General features: G+C 45.3%; 1 protein-coding gene across 1 annotated transcript in view; it reads left to right on the top strand.

Annotated features, from left to right (window-relative positions):
- ERC1 (ELKS/RAB6-interacting/CAST family member 1) overlaps positions 1-23,970 on the top strand; it is a 3,640,161-nt gene that overhangs the window by 1,129,965 nt on the left and 2,486,226 nt on the right. The window contains exon 13 of the mRNA XM_044087500.1: positions 21,015-21,035. Within this exon, the coding sequence (XP_043943435.1) occupies positions 21,015-21,035 (21 nt within the window). The remainder of the gene's footprint in view (positions 1-21,014; positions 21,036-23,970) is intronic.

Below are 23,970 nucleotides of genomic sequence, written 5' to 3' on the forward strand. Positions count from 1 at the left end.
CGCGAGGAGCCAACTAGGCCTTTGAGCTCTTCAGCTGCAGGACCTTCGGACAGTGCTCCCTCGGATGGGTCCGGAGCCGCTGTGCAGGTACCAGCTTCAGAGGGGGTTTTCAGGCCTACACAGCTTCTGATAAAGGCAAAACCCAGGACAAAGACAAGGACTCCTTCTAAATCTAAGGCACCAGCCCAGGCCTCTTCTGATCTGGGACCCAAATCACAGAAACAGTTACTTAAAATGGCGGAGGACTTGCTAACCATGATTAGGGGTTCACATCCCCCTCCAGACAAAAGGCCAAGGCAATAGTTGGATTATGAATCTTTTGATCAGACATGTATTTCTTCAGTGTCTTCCTCTGAACAGGAATATTCTTTCCCTCCTTATGAGGATTCTGATGCTGAGGAATCTATTCCATCAGCTTCTCCCCCTGAGGATTTTTCTTTTGGGGAAACTTTACATGACATGAGGGAACATTTTCAATGGGAGGGACAGGAGTACTCAGAATCTGAGAAGGCTCAGGGATTTCCTTCTTCTTCCCCAACATAGACCCCTGGCTATTCCTCCTATTTTGGATGTTGTGGATGATGCTTTTTCTGAGGCTAATTTAACTCCTGACTCCTTTCCTCCAGCCCCTGCTAAGCCCGACAGATATTACAGGGTCCCTGACTCCCACCAGTTCCTTTACAAAAATCCTACTGCTGATCCAGAAACCATTTCTCAGGGTCCTAAGGGGGTTAAGGCTGCCTCTGCTAAAAATCCTATTCCGACAGATAACGATTTCAGAGCTTTGGAGAGATGGGGCAAAAAAGTGTATACTTCTGCTACTTTATCGATTATGGCTTTAAATTGCCAATTTCATATGCTAAAATATCAACAATTTCTACTGTCTGTTATGAAACAAAAGTTAGGTACCATTTCTGCATGTGCAGATAATAAGGAATGACATGATTTGATGCATGCTACTGAACAAGTGGGGAAGCATGGTTTACACTGTGGTTTTGATGCCTTGGAGGCTTCTTCCAGGGCGGCTGCTTCTGGCACAGTCATTAGAAGACGTGCTTGGTTAAAGGAACAAAACTTACCTGATCAAGTGAAAGCAAAGTCGCTGGATGCTCCTGTTCAGCATAATGTTTTGTTTGGGCCTAAGGCTGAAGAGGTGATAAAGAAAATGGAGGATAAGGCAAAATCCATGCAAACGGTTAAGGATTTCTTACAAGTTCAGCCCTCTAGATTTAGCAGAAATTGGCCAACAGGCGGACAGGTCTCAGAGGGGTAGATATAGGCGCACCAGAGGGAGGCCTCAAACACAGACCTCTTACAGACCTAGACAATGGAGTGCTTCCACCTCCAGGGGTGGAGAGACCTCAGTCTTACAGAAAACGGGCTCAATTACTCCCCCTGCATAGCTCCAGGAACTTATCTCCTGTATGCCCCTCTAGGAGGAAAACTCTCTCTTTTTCAACAAAATTGGACTTACATAACCCAAGACAAGTGGGTTCTGGATGTGGTTTCAAGAGGTTACAGATTCCACTTTCATACCTTGCCAAGACCAAACGGATGGCCAGACCTACCAAAACACCAGTGGTCCGAGGCATTAAACCAGGTGGGGATCCCTCATGGCTATGAGGGCCATAGAACTGGTTCCACAATCAGAGACTTGGCAGGGCTTTTACTCAAGGCTCTTTCTAGTCCCCAGAAAGCAAAACTCATGGAGACCCATCCTGGATCTGTCAGTCTTAAATACTTTCCTGGAGATACCAAAGTTCAAAATGCTTACTCTGCAGCAGCTCCTGCCAATGTTGAGCAAAAATGCATGGATGTGGTGACATTGGATTTAAAGGAGGCTTACCTACACATCCCTATCAGACAGGAGTGCAGAAAATACCTCCGGTTCAAGGCTGGCTCGAAACATTACCAATTCTCTGCGCTGCCCTTTGGCTTGTCTACTGCGCCCAGAGTCTTCACCAAGTGCCTGGCACCAGTAGTAGCTTATTGCAGACTCAAGGGTATTCAAATTTACTGTTATCTGGGCGACCGTCTTATTCAAGCAGACAGCAATGATGTTTTACTCCAGCACCTGGAATTTCTCAAAATCGTCTCAAGTACCTGGGATTCACTGTAAATATAAAAAAGTCAAATTTGACACCCACACAACAGATAACTTATATGGGTGCTCTTTTAAACACAGCAACCCAAATGGCATTCCTGACAACTGAAAAACAACTGCAGCTGGCTTCCACTTTCAAAACCTTGGCTTCTATAACGCAGCTAACTGCAAGGAAATTCCTGCAGGCTTTGGGTTACATGGCCTCCTGCATCCTTCTCATACCAAATGCAAGACTACATATGAGAAAAATACAATGGTACCTAAAAAGTGTCTGGTCCCAGCATTGCCACAGTCTAGAGACACAGATTGCTGTCTTGCCTTGCCTACAAAAGGAATCCCATTGGTGGATCATGGCATGTCTTCACAACAAAGGCAAAGCCTTCAGTCTACCTCCAGCCAGCCAAGTGTTAACCATGGACGCCTCGGATCACACATGGGGAGCCCACTTGCAGGGAAAGGGTCTGCAAGGTTTTTGGACAGAGGATCAAAAGCACCTACATATCAATTTAAAAGAGATGTTAACTGTTCAGAATGCCCTCTTGGCTTTCAGGGACCTTCTACAACCAGGGCAACTACTGATACGAACAGACAACACCACAGTTATGTGGTACATAAATAAACAGGGGGGCTCACATTACTACCCCCTTTGCAGACTAGCCATGACTCCATGGAACACAGCATTAGCTTGCAAAGTGGATCTACAAGCTCAGTTCCTGCCAGGGAAACAAAATACTTTGGCAGACAGCCTGAGCAGGAACCTGTCAGACCTACACGAGTGGATGCTAAATACCCACATATTCAAGACGATTACAGAAGCCTGGGGCTGCCCAGACATAGATCTATTTGCATCCCCCCTCAACCACCAGTTACAGATTTTTTTGCGCAAGGACTTTTCACAAGCTAGCATGGAAAGTAGATGCACTATCATTCAGTTGGAAAAACCTCAAGGGGTATGCCTTTCCACCACTACCTCTCCTACCACGGGTGTTATTAAAGATCAAGCAGGACAAGCCCAAGATGATGATTCTACTGGCCCCAAATTGGCCTCGTCAATTCTGGTACTCAACACTGAAGAATCTGTCTCAGGAACCACCTTGGATTTTGTCTCAGATTCCCAAACTATTGTCCCAACACCAGGGCCAGGTTCTGCACTCTCATGATAAAACGCTCAGCCTGGCGAATTCAGGATCTATGATTAATCCTCCCCTTTCCCAAAAAGGTCATGGATGTTATCTTAGAAGCCAGACGGCCTAGCACTAGAAAACCTTATGCAGGCAAATGGAAGAGATTTTGCACCTGGATGCATGCTCAGGATTCGGATCCTCTCATTCCTAACATCCCTCTGATTTTGCTTTACCTAACAGACATGCTACATAAGGGATTATCTTTCTCCTCCATAAAAATTCATGCCTCCGCTATCTCTGCACATTACAATACAGACCCTCCACTCTTTTTGCATCCACTTCTGAAACAATATCTACGAAGAGCAAAGAATTTAAGGCCCCCTAGGACACCACCCATACCTGCCTGGGACCTCAACTATGTTCTGGAAAAACTCACTCTGCCTCCTTTTGAGCCTGCTGCCACAACTGACATTAAGTATTTATCATGGAAGACAGCTATCCTACTGGCTTTGACTTCAGCCAGGAGAGTCTCGGAGTTACAAGCACTCATGGCTGTGGAACCTTATATTGTTTTTCACCAAGATAGGGTGTCTTTAAGGACTAATCCTACTTTCATGCCTAAAGTGGTTTCCAAAGTGGCTTTAAATCAAACTATTCACCTGCCAACTTTTTTCAATAATCCACAAAATAAGGGGGAAAGGATCTTGCATTCCTTGGATGTACACAGACAACTTCGTTTTTACCTGGACAGAACCAAGGATATCAGGAAAACAGAGCAACTGTTAGTTTCTTATGCAACAAACTCCCAAGGCAAAGCCATTTCAAAACAGACCATTTCTAAATGGATTGCGCATGGAATCAGATTTTGTTACTCTCATCATGGAAAGCAAATCCCAGGAAAAATTAGGACTCACTCTACCAGAGCTGCTGCTACTTCAGCTGCCTTTCTCAGGGGAGTACCTACCAAGGATATTTTGGAAGCTGCAACTTGGAGTTCAGTGCATACTTTCTCTAAGCACTATAATCTCCCTCTTTACTCTAAGTCTAGGGCAGGCTTTGCTTCTGCAGTCTTGCAGGGCCTTCTAGCCACCCCTTCTTCTCTATAACCACCACCCCTTATCTCAGCTTTGGGATTCAACCCTACAGTGATGACTGCAACAGTGAAACACAATGAACATAGTACAGTTGTGTACACTTACCATAAATGTAGATGTTAGAGTGTCTTCACTGTTGCAATCTGGGTTACCCTCCATCCTCCCCACTTATACTTTCACTAGTGTGCTTACCTACTTCACCTTTCTTATGAGGTGTATTTGCTACAGGCTATGGGGTTTGTGGTATGTTATTTTTTTGGTTTTTACTATTGGCCTTCATTTTTAGGCACCTGACATCTGGGGCAAGAAAAACTGGAGAACATGGCGTCGGCTGGCAGCTTTGTACTCCTGGCGCTCTGACGTCAGGGAGCATGACTGAACAGCCGACGCCGGTCCCAGACTTTGGGATTCTGGCCGACCGAGGACTGCCTGCCGGCAGGAAGAACCCTACAGTGATGACTGCAACAGTGAAGATACTCGAACATCTACATTTATGGTAAGTGTACACAACTGTACTTTCTCCGGAGTCACGGGCATGGTTTACGATGTCTAGAAAAGAGAGAAGAGCTGATGTGAGAGTGTTCAATCTCGCCGTTTGTTCTTACACATGGGTTCAGAGCCGATCCTCGGCTCCGAGTCGGCCGCTTAGCAAAGCTCTGCATCGAGAAGAAGCTCGAGACCAACCTATCTCCCACAATTCCCTCTGCCCTTACCTCAGATCTAGTTTGCCGCTGCAACTGATCACATCGTTTGAAGAGCTCTGAGCCAACTTCAGATAAGATTTACCTTTTTTTCTTCAAAAATTTTGATCTAAAGTTATTGGATTGTGACACTTTTTAGTGTGTGTGTGTATGGGTCTTCGGTTCCGATTGTCTAAATCTTTAGTGTTTTAAAACAGTCTTGTTTAGAATTAGGATCCCAGGGCCTACCCCACTCACTAAATTTCAGATTTGACTTACAGTTATTACTTCAGAACATTATTTCTTGGCCTTTGGCTAAGTTTAAGTGTATTGGTGTAATTTCACTACCTGTTGTGACTTTTTTGACATGTCTGACAAAGTGAAGTCAGGGTTTAAGAGATGTCAGTGCGGACAGAAGATGTCTGTCACAGACAACCATAGCTCCTGTGTCTACTGTCTTGGCCCTCTCCATCTTCAGGAGGACTGCTCCATATGTCACTCCTTTAGTGGAAGGGTCATGACAGATAGGCGCAGGAAGCTCATGGACAGGGGTCTTCTGAAGCCTGCCTTTCAAGAGGCTTTAGATAAGTCAGACCAGACTTCTAAATCTTCGAAGGAGTCGAAGACTTCGGAGCCTACGTCATCGGCTCCAAACTCTTCTTTTAAAGTTCGTTCACCGATTCCACAGACTTCGGGGCCGAGTATCGAACTAGTGTCTGTCACCGAGCCTCGAGTCTTGGAACCGGTGGCAGAACTGCCACCTCCGGTTCTTTTGAGGTCGGCACCGTCTTCAATTTCTTTGATGCGGTCTTCCAGGCCCCTCTCTGACACCGACATAGACCGTGTGGTGCAGAAGCTGATGGAGAACACGGCGCTATCCAAACTTATTGCAGTCTCCTCTCAGTTAGTATCGAGACTCGAAGGCCTTTCCTTGTCTCCATCTGATCCTCCTCCGAGACCTGTTCAGCCCTCGGAGCCGGGAGACGCTGATTTGTTGATTGTAGAGCCCTTGGTGCCGGAACCGTCCCTTTCTCGGTCGGCACCGTTTACCTCGACTCCGTCGGAACCTCTCCCGGACTCGCAGAGCCGACGATCTATCCTTGGTTCCGGGACCGAGAGCCGTACTGATGTTTCGGTGCAGACTCTCCCTCTCGGTGCCTCGGCATGGATCACCTCGGCTCCGTCCTCGGGATCGGTGCCCTTGGCTTCTGAGTCCGAGATTCCTCCACGTTCTTCGGAACCGGGGGATTCCTCGGCTCGGGGTCCGGGGGCCTTCGATCTTATGAGGAAGGTATTGTCTTCCCAGACAACTACCTCAGCAGAAACAGCATCTCCCTCCCATAAAGGCCCATTATCCTCTTATGCACCTACGGCTACTCAAAAGCGTCGAGCACCAGTGTCTCAGCCGCTCCCAGAGGGAGCCCCCTCTTCCTCGGAGGCTTCATCGGATGCCCCCCCCCCCCGAGGAAGTCCCGAGGAAAAGATTGTGTAAGAGGAGGCACTTGGATTCTCCACAAGAGTCCTTAACATCGGACACAGACTTGGATGAGTCAGAAGGGTCCCCAAAATCACCCTCGGAGGATGTCTCCTTTTCTGACATCCTGGAGATCCTAAAACAGAGAGGTGATTGGCAAGCCCTACCCACTTCTGAGGATGAGTCAGTCTTGCTGAAGGCATTCGGTGCTCGCCCTTCTTCCTCCTGGGTCACTCCGCCCTTCGATGAGTTGATGGGTTTGATTGCTCGAAGGGCGTGGGAGACACCTGACACAGTGGAGCCAGTCCCCAGAAAGCCTAATAAGTATATTGCGGCCCCTCAGGATAAGGCATACCTCACAAAGGGAGTTCCAGTGGATGCTATGGTGGTGGCAGCTGCCACTAAAAAGGAGATGTCTGAATCTTCCTCATCTGTCCATCCGCCTAACAGAGATTCTAGGACCATGGACAGGTATGGGAAGCGCATTTTTAGTTCAGCGACTTTTTCCATGCGATCGCTGAACTATTTGACACATTTTACACGTTTACAGAGGGATCTAGTCAGAGTTGGGAGATACCCTCCAGGGTACTACAGATGCTGCTGTCGCGGACAAGGTTGCAGCACAGCTCAATACCCTTACATCAATTGTGAACTCATCCATGAGGCTCATTTCGTATGCAGCCGAAGGGTCGAGTAGGGCTGCGGCTTCAGCGATTGCTCTCCGTAGACAATCCTGGATGCGTTTATGCTCCTTTGCGGAAGCCTTCAAGTCTTCCTTTACTAACATCCCATTTGATGGTGCCACTCTCTTTGGCCCCAAAGTAAAGGAGACCCTTACCCGGTGTGAGCAAGAGGGAAAGACTCTGTCTGCTGTCGGAGTCCGTTTTTCCACCCCATCCAGACCGTACCCCAAAGGGCAACGAGGTGGAAAAATGTGGTTTCGTAAACCCCAGGGTTCTTTCCCAAGCACGCAGGGTGATGCCCCCTCCAGAGGCAGAGGGGGGGCAGAAGTGGAAGACGTCGCCCTGGCGGCAGAGGGGGTCCGCAAAACCAAGGCGACAGTGATACGGTCCCTGGGAAGCTTTTCCAGCACTCCTGAAGGGAGGCCCGACTGTCCTGCTCTGGAGGCAGTCGGGGGTCGCTTAGCTTTATACCCTCAGGCCTGGCAAAGTCTTACCTCAGACAGATGGGTAAAAAGCATTATTACCAGAGGTTACAAAATTCCATTTCTATTTCCCCCGTTACCACAGAAAAGATTCCCAGATGTACCTCCCCATCTGCGAGAACCTGCAGCTATAGAAATTTCAAAGCTGCTAGAAAAAGTCATCCAACCAGTCCCGGCGGACCAAAGAGGATTCGGAACTTACTCAAGGTTCTTTTTAGTTCCAAAAAAGACAGGGGACTGGAGGCCAATTCTGGACCTAAGCAATCTCAATACCTTCGTCAAGAAAGAAAAGTTCCGGATGGTCACGCTTCAATCGATCCTTCCATTCTTACAGAAGGACGACTGGATGTGCTCAATAGATCTCAAGGACGCATACTACCACATCAAAATGGCCAGAGCGTCCAGGGATCACTTGCGCTTCAGGCTGGGAGCCAGTCACTATCAGTTTCGGGCCCTGCCCTTTGGTCTAACCTCAGCCCCCAGGGTTTTCACCAAATGCATGGCAGTGGTAGCGTCTCACTTGAGACGCCTAGGATTCCAGGTGTTTCCGTATCTGGACGACTGGCTCCTTACTGCCACCACTGACCGTCGACTGATACAGGCCAGGGATTACACACTCGAACTTTGTGTTCAACACGGAATTTCCATAAATTTCGTAAAATCTGCATTACAGCCGTCACAGCATATCTTATTCATAGAAGCAGATTTGGATACCCGTTGCTTGATTCTAAGACTTCCCCCAGAAAGAATAGCCTCTCTACAAAATCGCATATCTCTACTCCTGTTGTCCAAGAAATCCCCGGCCAAGCTGGTTCTAAAAGTTTTGGGACTCATGTCGGCTTCCCTCATTGCAATACCATTGGGAAGACTGCACATGAGAGTTCTTCAGTGGCTGCTGTTCGCACAATGGTCATTCCAACAGTTAACGCTGACACACGAAATTCACATCACAAACATCTGCAAGACACACCTATCTTGGTGGCTACAGAATTGCAATCTCACAGGCAGCCGGCCATTTGTGCTACCCACTCCAACAGCTACAGTGACCACGGACGCTTCCCTGATAGGGTGGGGGGGCATCTTTCAGGGACAGACAGTCCAAGGCGAATGGACCAATCTAGAGTACAACCTGCACATCAATGTTCTGGAGATGAGGGCAGTGTTCCTAGCGTTGCAACACTGTTCTCCCCTTCTACCTCTAGGGACCATTGCAGTTCAAACGGACAACATGTCCGTAGTCTGGTACATAAACAAGCAAGGGGGAACCAAATCTTACCAGTTGTGCAGAGAGGCCATGAGAATTTGGCAATGGTCAGAGTCCACGGGTCGCTTTCTGATAGCAACGCACATCCCGGGGTTATCCAACATCATAGCGGACAGGTTGAGCAGAGCCATCCTGTTACCTCACGAGTGGTCCCGCAAACAGACAATAGCGGACATGATATTCCGCGAGTGGGGCCAGCCTTGCTGCGATCTGTTTGCGTCTCCAGTGAACGCCAAATGCAGAAGCTACTTCGCCCTATTTCCCCCGCCAGGGGAAGTCCCCAGGGACGCTCTGATTCACGATTGGCCCCCGGGTCTCCTGTACGCCTTCCCTCCTATACCTCTGATACCAAGATTTCTGCAGAAAGCCAAGAATCTGGAAAGGACTGTAATTCTCATTGCCCCATTCTGGCCTCGTTAAATTTGGTTTCCCTTTCTTCAAGCACACCAAATACGGGAGCCCTGGATCCTGGACCCGGAGCCAGATCTACTGACCCATTCGTCAGGGGCTCCCCACCCGTCGCTCCTGTCCCTCAGACTAGCAGCTTGGCTGCTCCGCTTCCCTTCTTAGCCAGGTCTGATCTTCTTTCTCCTGTGGTCCAGAACATTCTAGTAGCCTCTCATAAAGCTTCCACTACAAAAATTTACACTAGTAAGTGGAAGCGCTTTGTATTCTGGGCAACTGCACAACATTTAGATCCCTTAGTAGCCCCACTAAACAAAGTTTTAGAGTTTCTATCCGTGCTATTTCACCAAGGAGCTTCTCCTGCCACATTGAAGGTTCAATTGGCTGCTATTTCAAACTTTCATGTAGGAGAGAATGGAGCGCCTTTTATGACTCATAGGCTTTGTAAGGCTTTTCTAAAAGGGTCCTTTCATATTAGACCACCAGTCAGGTTCCCCACAGCTCCGTGGAATCTAATCCTCCTTTTATCCCAACTTATGCTACCACCCTTTGAGCCAGCCTCATCCTGTTCTTTAAAGTTCTTGTCATGGAAAACTCTCTTTCTAGTAGCTATCACTTCAGCTAGACGAGTGTCAGAACTTCAAGCTCTTTCTATTAAGCCCCCATATTTGATTTTTCACACGGATAGGGTATCCCTACACACCAACCCGTCCTTTCTTCCCAAGGTTTGTTCAGTCAACAACATTAATCAGTCCATTGAACTCCCCACATTTTTCAAAAACCATTCCAATAAGCTGGAATATATGTTACACAAGTTGGATGTTCATAGACAACTCAGATTCTATCTAGATAGAACAAAGGATCACAGAAAAGCAGACCAACTCTTTATAGCCTTTGCGGACAACAGAAAGGGCATGGCAGGGACAAAGCGTACTCTCTCCAAATGGCTATCTGATTGTATTACTTTTGTTTATACTGCTACTGAGCTGAGTTTGCCCACCAAACCGAAAGGACATTCTACTAGATCAGTCTCTACATCTCTGGCTCATGCGGCCCGCCTACCTTTGGATACTATTTGTGCGGCCGCCACTTGGTTTAAACCACATACGTTCATCACTCATTACAAAGTGGATAGGATTTCCAGGGACAGGGCAACCTTTGGTTCCACTGTGCTCAGGAACGTTCTTCCGTGAGTCTCTCAGGGTCACGGAGCTAGGGACGCTACCCATGTGTAAGAACAAACAGCGAGATTGAACACTCTCACATAAAGAAGTTATGTCCTTACCATAACGTTCCATGTGGAGTGTTCATCTCGCCTTTGTTCTTACATTCCCACCCTCCCACCCTCAGGTCAGGAAGAACGTCCAGTTTAGAGGTCTGGTTTGGCTCTCCCGCTACTGATTTCTCTCTGCTGTTGCTGCTGGTTTCAGCTACGCCCTGGTATGTATGTATGTATGTTTACATTCCTGTTGGGGATCTGGTATTGTTTTGCAAACTAGATCTGAGGTAAGGGCAGAGGGAATTGTGGGAGATAGGTTGGTCTCGAGCTTCTTCTCGATGCAGAACTTTGCTAAGGGGCCGACTCGGAGCCTAGGATCGGCTCCGAACCCATGTGTAAGAACAAAGGCGAGATGAACACTCCACATGGAACATTATGGTAAGGACATAACTTCTTTTTATTGTGCTATGGACAGGACGGACCCCATGTTGTGTTGGGGTGAGGAGTTGGTTATGGGTAATGAATGGCATGAGCTAGAGGTGGATGCATTTCTCAAGAATTTTTGAAATAGGGGAGAGAATCGCTATGGGTCGGAAGTTGGAAATGTTATTAATCTGGAGTAGTTAACTTCATTTGATCAGCAACCTGTGGGTATTGGATCTGACCTCAGATCCGAGCCGGCAGCTTTCCAAGCTAAAAGATCTGAGCTCTCAGCTCCTCCCCCTTACCCATAATACCCTGCTACCTCTCTCCAGTCCCCAGATCTCATTTGCCGCGGCTTCTGACAGCTTAAGTAACAAGCTATTGGCATTGGTTAGAGTATTTAAAACAATTTAAAACTATTTAAAACCTTTTTCTTAAAGTTTTTTCAGTGTGTGTGAGTCTAGTAGGCCCTTAGTTTTCTGTATCTGTATTTTTTGAAATTTTTTTGTGGTAATTAGTGTAAATTTTTGTTTTTTCTTTTTCCCTCCCCTTTCTTGCGTGTGTGGGCGTGTTTCAACATGCGATAGCTAAGGGGCCTAAGGCCATTTTTTCTTAATGCACTGGGTGTGGTCATAAGCTGTCCCCAGCTGATGGCCACACTCAGTGCGTTCTCTGCTTGGGGGTGGCCCACTTGTCTTCGGGCTGCCAAGTGTGCGCAGCCTTTAACCCCCGAGCTGTGAGGGATAGGAGGAATAAGTTAATCCTGGCGGGACTCTTGCCCACAGATTCTTCTTCCTCCTCTCCCTCAGCGGCACTAGCCACAGCTGCGGCTGTTCAACCTTCAGTTCCCCCTCCCCTGGCAGGGACTCAACCACCCTCTGTGTCCCAGGGAGCAGGGGGACTCTTCTAGCAAAGAGAAAAGGCATAGGGAGAAGGACCGGCATAAGAGCCACAAGCGGCTGGCAGAATCTCACCTCTCTCCTCCGCTTGCTAAATTAGTTAGCTCTCCCAGGAGGGTCTCTGGTTCTTCCCCCTCTCAGCTCCATTCTCCCCGCTTTTCTCCGGAGCCGGAGGAGGAGTCCTGGTCTCCCTCAAGGTCATCTAGGCGGCCTTCCCAGCCCACCTTGACGACCTCTTCAAGGTCTACTTGGAGTATGCTGACGCTGATATGGACCGGATGATGCGTCGATTCCTGCAGGCCCAAATGCAGATGGGGGTGCTCGTGCCTCCCCCCCTCCGGGGGGGGAGCTCGGCCCCTTTCTTTGCCCCAATTGCTCCTTCTCCGATTCACTATCGGGTTTCGGAGTCTTTGGATCCGAGCCATCTCGGAACTGGGGAGTCGGCACCGACAGTGGTGGCTACTTCGCTGACCGTACCCTTGAGCATGTTGGCTCCGACCTCTCGAGGCTGAGAGCCGAGCTTCGGATCCGCAGGGGTCAGTGTGTCTTCGGCTCCATTTCGATCAAAGCACACTACCCTTTCGGATCCGATCGCATCGGCTCCGACCTCGGTCCTCACGTCGGAGGCGAGGGGGCTACTCTCGGAGCCAGGGGAGAGTGGCTCGCCCTCTGCTTCTGACGTGGTGGAGAGGGTGCTGTTGAGAAGTTCCAGGTCTCCGGTCCGGGCTGCGGATCCACCCCTCACTCCCTCGCATTTGGGCCTGTCTTCCATCGTCCGGCCCCAGGGACAGCCTGCGCTGACGCTCCAGTTGGTTCCTGTAGGGGAACAGGACCCCGTTGGTGAGGCCTCCTCGGACAGTCCTGCCGAGGAGGTCCCTCACAAACGAAAGTGCAAGAGGAGGCACTTGGACTCCCCCGAGTCCCTCACGGAGGACACGGACTTAGAAGAAGGGGAAGGTTCCCCAAGGTCACCCCCTGAAGATGTCTCCTTTGGGGACATTATGGAAATGCTGCGTATTAGAGGGGGGGGGTGGACAGCCCAAAAAGTCTTTCTCGGATGAATCTGTGTTTCTGGAGGCGTTCGCAGGCCCGTCCACTTCTTGGGTGTCCCCCCCGGCTGATCCCCTGGTAGACTTGATTACTACCAGGGCTTGGAAGTAGCTGGACACCATGGAGCCAATCCCTAGATGACCGGACAAGATACTTGGTCCTTCCCCTGACAAACCGGCATGGAATAAAGGTTCCCCAGTGGATGCCATGGTGGTAGCGGCTGCCACCAAGAAGGAACTAGCGCAAGAAAGTTCCTCGGTCCATCCTCCTGATAAGGAGTCTCGGACGATGGACCGTATTGGAAAGCAGATGTTTGCTTCAGCCACCTTTTCTATAAGGTCGCTGAATTATCTGGCACACATCATTAGACTCCAGCGGGATCTGATAAAAGAATATGCTGGAGCTCCCCCAGAGTCCATGGTGGCCGAGGACAAACGGACTTTCTCGGCTCTCATGGCCACTCTAAAGTCAATTTCTAACACTTCCATGCAGCTTCTCTCCCATGCCACGGAGGGAGCGGCTAGAACCCTTCAAGGCATCCTTCGCGAACGTTCCCTTTGACGGTTATACGCTATTTGGCAAAACCGTCCGCAACATGCTGCTCCAGAGCGATAAAGACGGGAAGATGCTGTCTGCCATCGGGATCCGCTTCTCGAATCTTCAAAGGTCCTTCTCAAGGAACCAGAGAGGACAAAAGAAGATGTGGTTCCGGAAGTCCCAGCAGTCCCGTCCCGCTCCGGACCTTTTGTCCTTCAGAAGCAGAGGAGGACAAGGTGGACACCGGCCCAGAGGCAGAGGGGGGCCGAAGAATTTCGGGTCCAGAGAACTCTTCTTGGACCGACACGCGCAGCAGCCCTGAGGGCTTGCCTGGCTGTCCTTCTCTGGAGGCAGTCGGGGGGGGGGCGGTTTTCGGAGCACCTGCGAAATTGGGAGTCCATTACTACAGATCGTTGAGTGCTCCGAATAATATCCAGAGGTTACACTATCCCCTTTCTGAATCTTTCCCCACTAACAAAGCGCCTTCCCGATGTCCCACCCAATCAGAGGGAGGTTGCGGCTTCAGAAATAAAGAAGTTGCTAGAAAAAAGGGCCATCCAGCTCGTCCCCCCAGATCAATCTGGATTAGGCAATTACTCCAGGTTCTTTTTGGTGCCAAAAAAGACGGGGGACTTGAGGCCAATTCTTGACCTGTCAACTCTAAACCTGTTCAGTGCCAAAGAGAAATTCCGGATGGTCACGCTGCAATCTATTCTCCCTCTTCTACAGGAGAACGACTGGATGTGCTCCATAGACCTCAAGGATGCATACTACCACATTCTCATGGACAGACGGTTTCTCCGCTTTTGGTTAGGAGCCAGTCATTTTCAGTTCAGGGTTCTCCCGTTCGGCCTCACCACAGCCCCCAGGGTGTTCACCAAGGTCATGGCAGTTGTAGCAGCCCACCTGAGACTTCAGGGAATTCAGGTCTTTCCGTACCTAGACTACTGGCTCCTCACTGCTCCCACCAGGCATCTGCTCTGCCAGGGATTGTTCCTTATCCCTGGCCCAGCATCTAGACATTATCATAAATTTTCAGAAGTCATCTCTTCGTCCTGTGCAAGTTCTGGATTTCATAGGGGCCAGGATAAATATGCTCCAGTCCAAAGCCTTTCTGACAGCGGACAGGTTGCGCAACTTGTCACTCCATGTAATAGCACTTCTACAGTCCCCAGCCCCACCTGCAGAATTGGTTCTGAGAGCCCTAGGTTCCATGGCGGCAGCCATCAGCCTTTCACCTCTAGCACGATTACACTTGAGAGTCCTTCAGTGGACTCTTCGGGTGCAATGGTCTCTCCTCCTTCACCCATTGGATTCTCCGATTGCCCTAAGCAGGGTTTGCAGGAACTCCCTTCTTTGGTGGCTCCATTCCCGAGAACTGCGGGAAGGTTGACAGTTTGTGATGCCTCAACCCCAAGCCACACTGACCACGGACACTTCTCGCCTCGGGTGAGGGGGGCATTCCATGGGCAGAACCGTCCAAGGCACGTGGACCCCGTTAAGAGACCGTTCTGCATATCAGTGTCCTGGAGATGAGGGTGGTGCTTCTAGTGTTGCAAGCCTTTCAAGACCTTCTTCCTCTGGGAACCATTGCAGTTCAGACAGACAACATGGGTGTAGTCTGGTACATCAACAAACAGGGAGGAACCAGATCTTACTCTCTTTGTCGAGAGGCTATGAGAGTTTGGGAATGGGTGATTTCCACCAACCGCTTTCTGATAGCAACACACATTCCGGGTCGGTCCAACATTCTAGCGGACAAGCTGAGTCACTCGATCCTCACAACTTACGAGTGGTCTCTAAACCCATCAGTGGGGAATCAGATCTTCCTCAGATGGGGTCAACCTTGCTGCAATCTTTTCGCTTCTCCTTCAAGCGTAAACTGCAGCAAGTTTTTTGCTGTGATTCCCCCAACAGGGGAGAGCCCCAGAGATGCTCTGGTTCATGCCTGGCCTCCCAGTCTTCTTTATGCTTATCCTCCTCTTCCGCTAATGACAAAATTTCTGCAGAAAGCTCATCGGTTGGGGAGCAAGATAATCCTCATAGCCCCATTCTGGCCTCGCCAGATCTGGTTCCCTTACCTGTGGTCTCACAGCGTAGCTCCTCCTTGGCTCTTAGATCCCATTCCGGATCTGATCTCTCATCCTGCTGGATTACAACCCCAACCTCAAGCTTACAGCTTGGTTGACCCAGTTCCACTAATAGCTAGGACTCCCGGTATCTCGTCTCCCGTAAAATCTATTCTGGTGGCGGCGCATAAACCTTTTACCAGGAATATCTACAGAAGTAAATGGAAGTGTTTTTCCATCTGGGCCAAACATAGGGATTTAGACCCCTTTACTGCTCCCATTCTAACGGTTCTTGAATTCCTGTCCCATATTTTCTACCAGGGAGCCAATGCTTCTACAGTCAAAGTCCAAATGACAGCCATTTCCCATTTCCACATAAGGGATAACCTTGGTCCCTTAGCGTCCGCTAAGATATGCAAAACCTTTTTGAAAGTCACCTTTCTGTTGAGACCTCCGGTCAAGAATGCGGCTCCCCCATGGGACTTAACCTTGGTTCTTCAGGCACTGACAGGCCCACCCTTTGAACCTGCAGCTTCGGTCGAGTTAAAATTCTTATCTTGGAAAACGGCCTTCCTGATTGCAATTACTTCAGCCAGAAGGGTATCTGAACTTCAAGCCCTTTGTATGAAACCCGCGTATCTGGTCTTCCATAAGGACAGAGTGTCTCTCAGGACTAACCCTTCATTCTTGCCTAAGGTGGCCTCCGAATCCAATATCAACCAAACCGTTAACTTGCCTGTTTTCTTCCCCAACTTTCAGAACAAAGGGGAATACAGGTTGCACTTATTGGATGTGCACAGACAATTGAGTTTTTACTTGCACAGGACAGAGGCTACTTGGAAATCGGATCAACTCTTCGTGTCTTTCGCTAAGCCATCTTTGGGAAAGACTATTACGAAAGTTACCTTAGCGAGATGGATATCTCACTGCATCATACATGCTTATTTAGCTTCCGGCCAACCTGAATCCTTGGGGGTTCATGCCCACTCTACCCGTTCTATGGCTACTTCTGCAGCATTCTGGTCAAAAGTTTCTCTAGATGACATCTGCTCAGCGGCTACTTGGTCCTCTTTTCATACCTTCATTTCTCATTATAAGTTAGATCTGATATCCAGAGGTAGGGCAGCTTTTGAGGATCGTCCAAGGTTTTTGGTAGGTGGGGACTCTGTCCCACAGGTTGCAGATCAAATGAAGTTAACTACTTCAGATTAAGAAGTTATGTACTCACCATAACGTTCCATCTGAGTAGGTAACTTAATTTGTCAGCAACCGACCCCCCCTCCTTCCCCCTAGCCTGTTTCATGGTGTTATCCATGAAGGAAGGTTTTCCTTTGTCATGCATCAGGTTACTGTTCCTCTTTCGAGTGTCTTAGATTGTTGTTTTTTTGTTGGGTGCATTTTTGACAGACTCTATCTGAGGACTGGAGGGAGGTAGCAGGGTATTATGGGTAAGGGGGAGGAGCTGAGAGCTCAGATCTTTTAGCTTGGAAAGCTGCTGGCTTGGATCCGAGGTCGGATCCGATACCCACAGGTTGCTGACAAATGAAGTTACCTACTCAGATGGAACGTTATGGTGAGAACATAACTTCTTATTTTGTTATTTTACCTCCTTTATGGAGGGGTAGGATAAAGGCTGCACGCCACAGTTTGGGGACATATGATTCTTGGATGGATGTGTTGTTGAGTATGCTAATGGGGATGGCGATGCTGTCTGCTGCAGTTCTTAAAAAGAGTGAAGGGACATTGTCAGGGGCATTGGAGCAAGGCTTAAGCTTGGAGATAATTTTTTTATATATGCGGTGGGGATGGGTTTGAGGTGGAATATGGAAGGTGATTTTGGGGTGGAAGGTTGGGCAGAGGGCTTGATTTGGGGGAGGTGTTGTTTGCGAATGTTTTAGTGAGTTCTGCTATAGAGTTAGTAAAGGAGGAGTTGAACAGAGTAGCTATTCCTGGGTCAGATTTACTAGTGTCAGGGCAAGAGTTGTTTTTGGTGCCTGGGTTGAGAAATGAGTTTATGGATTTCCAGAATTGTGTGGGGTTAGAGGAGTGATTAGACTGGAGTTTGATATAGTATGCTTTTTTGTCTTGTATGATACGTTTTTTGCTAAGTTGCAGAGTTGTTTATATTTAAGAAGGGTGTCAGGGTGCCTATTACGATGGTAGAATTTCCAGGTCTTGTCCCTTTGTTGCATGAGTGTTTTTGTATCTTTACTAAACCATGGGGCGGAATTGGTTTTTATACGTTTTATTCTTGGAGGGGCTTGGGAGTTGAGTGTCTAAGAAGGTTGAGTTGAAGAATTCGACAGCACTGACCAGAGGTAGAGTTTTTAGAGTTTCCCAATTTATCAGTCTGAGAGAAAAAACAGTTCAAGGTCCAGCTTTGGTACAAGAGATGGCTTCCAGTAATTTAGAGGAATAATAAATCAAATGTACTTGGAACTGATTAAAATAAATTAAACACTGAAGGAATGTATCAAATTAAATAAAAGGCTGGAAAAAGCTTTAAACAGCTATTTAAATGAATTGATAAAATTGCAAAAATCAGAGGTTAAAATGATGAAAAGACTGTGTAAATACAAGACCTCTCAAGAAGAGCTGTTTCAAAAAATGGGAGAGTTAGAGGACAGAGAATTCAGAAATTGATGAGATTTTCTGCTGTATCAAAGTAGCTGGCAGGAACAGACAACATTCTTTTTATGGAAGCATGAATAAGCAACTTAAACGGTTTTCCATAACAGGATTTGTTAATTGAAAGGGCACATTGTGTGTATGGTCCAAACCTGGCCATGAGAATACAGCCAAGACCTGTATTAGTAAAGATGTAATCATACCGGGAGAAAGAGTTGATCCTGACAAAACTATGGCAGAAGGGCAAAGTATTAAAAATTGGAGACAGTAGAGTGTGGAAAAGGATTTAATATATACCAGGCAGAAGAGAAGCAAATCTGTTCCAGCAGTCAGGGAATGTTGAGAGCCAGGTGTGAGATTCAAGCTGCTGTATTTTCAGAATATTTTTTTCCTGGAGGATCAAAGTAATTTTTGATGCAGAACAGGTTAAAGAGGAAATAAAAAAATGTCCAACTAAGAGTGTGCCATCAAACAGACAGGGAGTCTGCTTCTCATTCTTCTGATAATAAAGCCCATAGAGAAATTTTGCCAGTGGAACCTTTTCCAGTGTTCTAAGTGAAGATGCTTGAGAGACAGGAAAAAAGCACAGGAATTGACTAGAAAATTGGGAGCATTGGGGTTGGGAGATGGAGATCAACAGGAAGAAGACCAGCAACACTGAATAGTGAATATATGAGACTATAAAGCATCAGTTACACTTGTGATATATGGCTTTACAAAAAAAAAGCGACTGAGAAAAGACTGGACTTTTTGTTTTTTTTTTTAAACATGTGGCGGGACTGAAAAGAATATACCCAACGTAATGTCATTTATGTTTGGAAGGACACTAAAAGGGAAAAAAGGGGAAAAGAGTAACTGTAAGCAAGACACTTTTTTTCTTTATGTAAAACATTTCAGGATATAAATTATTATATTGTGAAGCATTTTCAGTGATGTATATGATAAAAATACTAAAATAAGCAAATACTTTTATTTCTTTTTTAGTTTTAAGAAATATAGGCAATACAATGCAAGAGAATAAAGGCTATAGAAAAGCAAGGTGAAGTTAATATGCTGTAATATTGGGCTGTTGCGATGGGAGAGTAGGGTGTAAAAGTGCACTGATTATAACATCTGTAGAGTTGGGGTGTTTACTCTTGCTTTTGTATAAGTGAATGTCTAGATTAATGACTTTGGCATAAACTAATAACAAGTTTCTCATATAAGTATATGTGCTATAAAAATAACAGACTTCCTCTGAATGTAATGAAAATTTTTTCTTCATCAAATAAATGTTTAGTGTGAATTGAGAAATCATCAGCTGGGGGCAGCTGTACATTCTGTTATGTTTCCATTGAGACAAGCTGACTGCAGGTCCCGGCAATAAATATTGAGAGCTGTGGGCATTGTTTGCTGAGAGAAACATAAAATCAAAAGGTACAAGGAGAAGCAGCTTAATAAAAAAAAAAGGTTGAAATTATTGGAAGTGAATAAGAGAGAGCAGTTTTCTTGACCTAAATATCTCGGGGTATCTAATAGAGCACTGTATAATTTAGTTTTATTTAGAGATAACCAATGCACTTTTTTCTTAAGGCTAAATGTTAATATTTTCTAAAAGCATACAAGCTGTTTTTCACATCTTGAGGGGAATAAAGATTAGATAAGAGCAGAAAGCAGTTATAGTAAGCAGGAGCACAGGCTCTAATATGCACTTTAACCAAGGATATACTTAATTTTATGTTAAGTAATGTATGTGGATACAGCTGTTGATCTGGGACAATTGTTCTTATCAAGAGGGTTAAACTTCGTCTTTTGAAGCTGTACATAGTTTAGTATGACTGTTTTAAGCTATAGGTTATGGGAGTGTTCTGGGTGTGTTTTTGAAGGGTTTCATTAAAACAAAAAGTCTTGTAAAGTGACACACAGGCTCAAATGGAAATAAGAAACAACTGTATAAAGGATCAACTTGCCAAACATTAGTGGGTGTATGTAACACAAATGTTGGATGCAGTCATTTAAAAAAGCTGACATATATACCATATAGGTATAATGTCATATTATAATGACTACACTATCTATATTATTTTGGAGCATGAATGGCCTGACAGGTATAGACAAAAAGGTAAGACTTTAGAAATGCAGAGTTCATGCTGCAGGAGACACAAGTGAACATGTGAATTTGACAAAGAAAGGATGCCAGGATGGATCTGCAGCAGAATGTCAGGGACAAAGTAAAAGGGTGAGTACTTATACTAATTGCTAGAGGAGCTCCAATAGTGATAGAAGAGGAAAAATGGCAATGTTAAATTTGTGGTAGTAAGGGACTACTGGCAAGGCAGGAGGATTACACTGACATGTATTTATATTTCACCTAAAACTGCTGTTATGAAGCTTAAGAAATTTGTGAGAGAAACCTTTTAGCTGGGAATATTACTTGTAGGTGTGGACTGGAACTTGGTTTGCAACAGTGAGGATGTATCTGGTGGACTTAGAAAGGAAAATATAAGAAAAGAGGGTAGATTTCTGAAGAAAGTTATGAAAATATTTGGCACGAAAGACATGAATTCAGTAGTAGGAACTGGGCTAGACTAGACAGAAATTACATTTCACAGGAACATGTGCATTTAATTGAAAGCTTTGACACATACCAATAGCTTTTTTAGATTGTGTGCCAATGACAACTAAGATGAAAATGCAGGGTAATGAAATAAAAATGGGACACTGGCGCTTCCCCATTTACCTGCTAAAAGGAGTAAAGTTTAAGGAATGGGTGGTGGAAATTATTCAAGAGTTTAGAGAAGATTTAAATTTCTACAGAAGTTATATTTATTGAGTGAGATAAAATGAAAGTAGAGTTTAAAAATGTAAGAAATAAAAATTATTTAGAGGGACTGACAAAGGTTAGAGTATTGCAGAATAAGGTGAATCTCACAGAAAAATAAGAGGTACAACTGCAGTGCACTAATGAGAAAATAAGTATCTGGATAATATGCACGAGTGTAGAAAGATTGCTGTTAAGCAACTGTTTTTTTATAACAGTAGATCAAAAACATTTAGCACAATGACTTGGGTGACTCAAAGTAGAAAGGGATGTTTTCAAAATTAGGAAGCCTGTAACAAGAAAAATGCCAAGAGATCCTGTAGAGATATTGGAGATATTTTGGAAATGTTGTAAAAACTTGTATAAAGCTAAGAAGTGTGGAAATTAAGAAATGGCATACATGGAAATATTTATGGAAGACTTGAGTATGCCAGGATTACAGGCAGATGAGGTTCAACAATTAACAGTTAAGATTGTAGGAAATGAGATAAAAAACTATGACACACTGTGTGCAGGGAAGTGTTCAGGAATACATGGTATTCCTGTTGTTGATTGGAAGCTAGGAAGGAAGAAAGTGATAATTATATGGAAGGTTTTGTTTAACGATATTTTAAAAGAAGGGGAAGCACCAACATCTTGCAAGAAACCTGTAGTGGCTGTAATACTTAAGATGGTGAAGGTCATCAGACCCAGCTTCATAAAGACCCATATCAGTTGTATTTTAAACCATGATTTTTAAGTGTTATGTCTATAATAGCTAAAAGAATGACAAAGGTGTTGCCAAAATTGATAGATATGTATCAGTGTGGTTTTGTGGAGGGAAGGCATACATTTGACAGCATGAAGAAAACAATGATGATCCAGAGGCAACCAGAATGTAAGCATATATCGCTGTTATCGGTGGGTCTTATTTCAGAGAAAGCAATCAACAGAGTAAGCTGAGATTTTATGAGTAGGGCAATGTAAGCATTTGCATTGCTTAATACAATTATAATGTTAATTAGGAGGCTATATGAGGGATCAGAGGCAAAAATTAAAGTGGCAGGGTTCCTCTCTGACAATTTGTGTCTAAACAGAGGAACCAGGCAGGAGTGTCCTCTTTCCTCTTTGATATTTGCTTTACATTTAGAGCCATTGGTGAAGAAAATAATGGACTCAGAAATTCAAGAATATAATTGGTATGGCAATCAAGAAAAGTTGGCCATAATTTGCAAACTATATTATTTTGTAACCGATAACACCAAAAAAGGACATCTCATTGTTGTTACATTTTGCGACAGTTTGTCTTTTGGCGATATACAATTAATGAAGATAAAATAGACTATTGCTGTAAACTATATACCCACATGAATTGGTTCAACAATACCTATATGTATGGGGACACAGTAAAATGAAATATTTAGAGAGTATGGATTAAAAAAGGAGTCTGTTATGGCAGCTAAGGGTAAGTGGGAAGAGACTAAACAAAAGATAATACAAAAAACTGAGAAACTAGAAGCTGTTTACGGATACGGATAGCAAGATACAAGACTGAAAATGTTTTAGTCCTTTTAGCTTTATATACAGGTCAGGCATAGTTTCATCAGTCAGAGGAGGTTTTGTGGATAGTAATAGAGTTGAAAGAATTTATCTGGGAAGGGGAGAGGGCAAGGGTCAAGTGGGATAAGCTAATCTTCCAATAGAACAAGGTGGATTAGAATTACCTGATTTGAAGGGATATTTTAAAGCTGCACAGTTAAGGCTTGTATACATGACACAAGCAGAAAGCTATAATTCAAATGAAAAGGGATGATTATGAAGCTTGGGGGAAATTCAAGACATGAGGAGGGAATGAGATTTTGGATGCATATCCTTAAGGAGAAAAACAGCAGTCGTACAGAATATTATATTTATAAAGTAGCAGAAAGTATATTAAGAACTAAGCCAACGTGAGAATGGAGAAAGGAGATTTTGCCAATAGGGATGAGTGCAATTAGAGGTACAGAGAATAGTCGATGGGGCTGAAAGTTATGAAGAAAAATGGCAACGGAGCCCAAGGTATTTGGAAGCAAGAACTTTTAAGTGTGAAAGGTAATAGAATGGGAATGCTAGAGACTGCCTTCTCTAACATGGACTGATATCAGAGTATAGGCAAAGAGAAATGGATAGGGGAATCCTAAGTGAAAAACCTGCTGTGGTAGAGTTTTTAGTTAAATCTAGAACAGAAGCTGATGTTAAAGGGATCATTAGTAAGGCATATAAAATATTGCACAATAATAGGAACCAATCAGAGGAGTTTAGAAATGTTTTGGAAGAGAACTTGGATAAGCAATTCACAAGGAAACGGTGCATGTGTAAGGCTCCCAAATATGCAGCAAAGTCTAGAAGATGTAAGATTTTTGCTTGGAAGTGTTTGCATAGGTGTTTTTGTACCCCAAGCAGACTCCACAAAGATTTTTTCCTCTGGTAGATGGCAACTGTTGGATGTGTGATGGAGAAGAAAGAGGTACTCCTATATGTATTTGGAGTGTAATGAGTTGGCAGACTTTAAAAATTCCCTACAGAGTACTCTCAGGCATACTGGTTGAGCAAATGAGCGTACTAAGGAACTGATGTTTTGAAATGGGATACAGGATCTGAACTGCGTAGATGTACAAAGGCCTTAAGTTTAATTGTGGTGGTTGCCAAAAAAGAAGTTACTAGAAAATGGAAATCTAAGTCTCAACCAGCTTTATTCAAAGTAGTGACTATTGTAACAGAGATAAAAGAGCAGGAAGTGGGATATTTTGAAAAGGGTAGGAACAAATTACACAGAAAAATGAAAATTGTAGAAACAATGCATGCAGAATGTTTTGGAGGGAGGAGGGAAGTTTAAGGGAAGGCAAGACTTGAGCAATTTATGTAATATTGGAGTGATAAAAGAATACACATAATATACAATGTTTGTAACTGGGAACATGTTAATATGGTTCGTTTTCTTTTATATAAATGTATGTTTGCCTATGTCTTAAGTGATAATTCAGTAAAAGTGTTAAAAAAAATCTTTGCAATACCTC

This window comes from Protopterus annectens, chromosome 11.part0 (assembly GCF_019279795.1).
Source record: "Protopterus annectens isolate FY-2018-M chromosome 11.part0, PAN1.0, whole genome shotgun sequence".
In the NCBI taxonomy this organism is placed as follows: Eukaryota; Metazoa; Chordata; order Ceratodontiformes; family Protopteridae; genus Protopterus; species Protopterus annectens.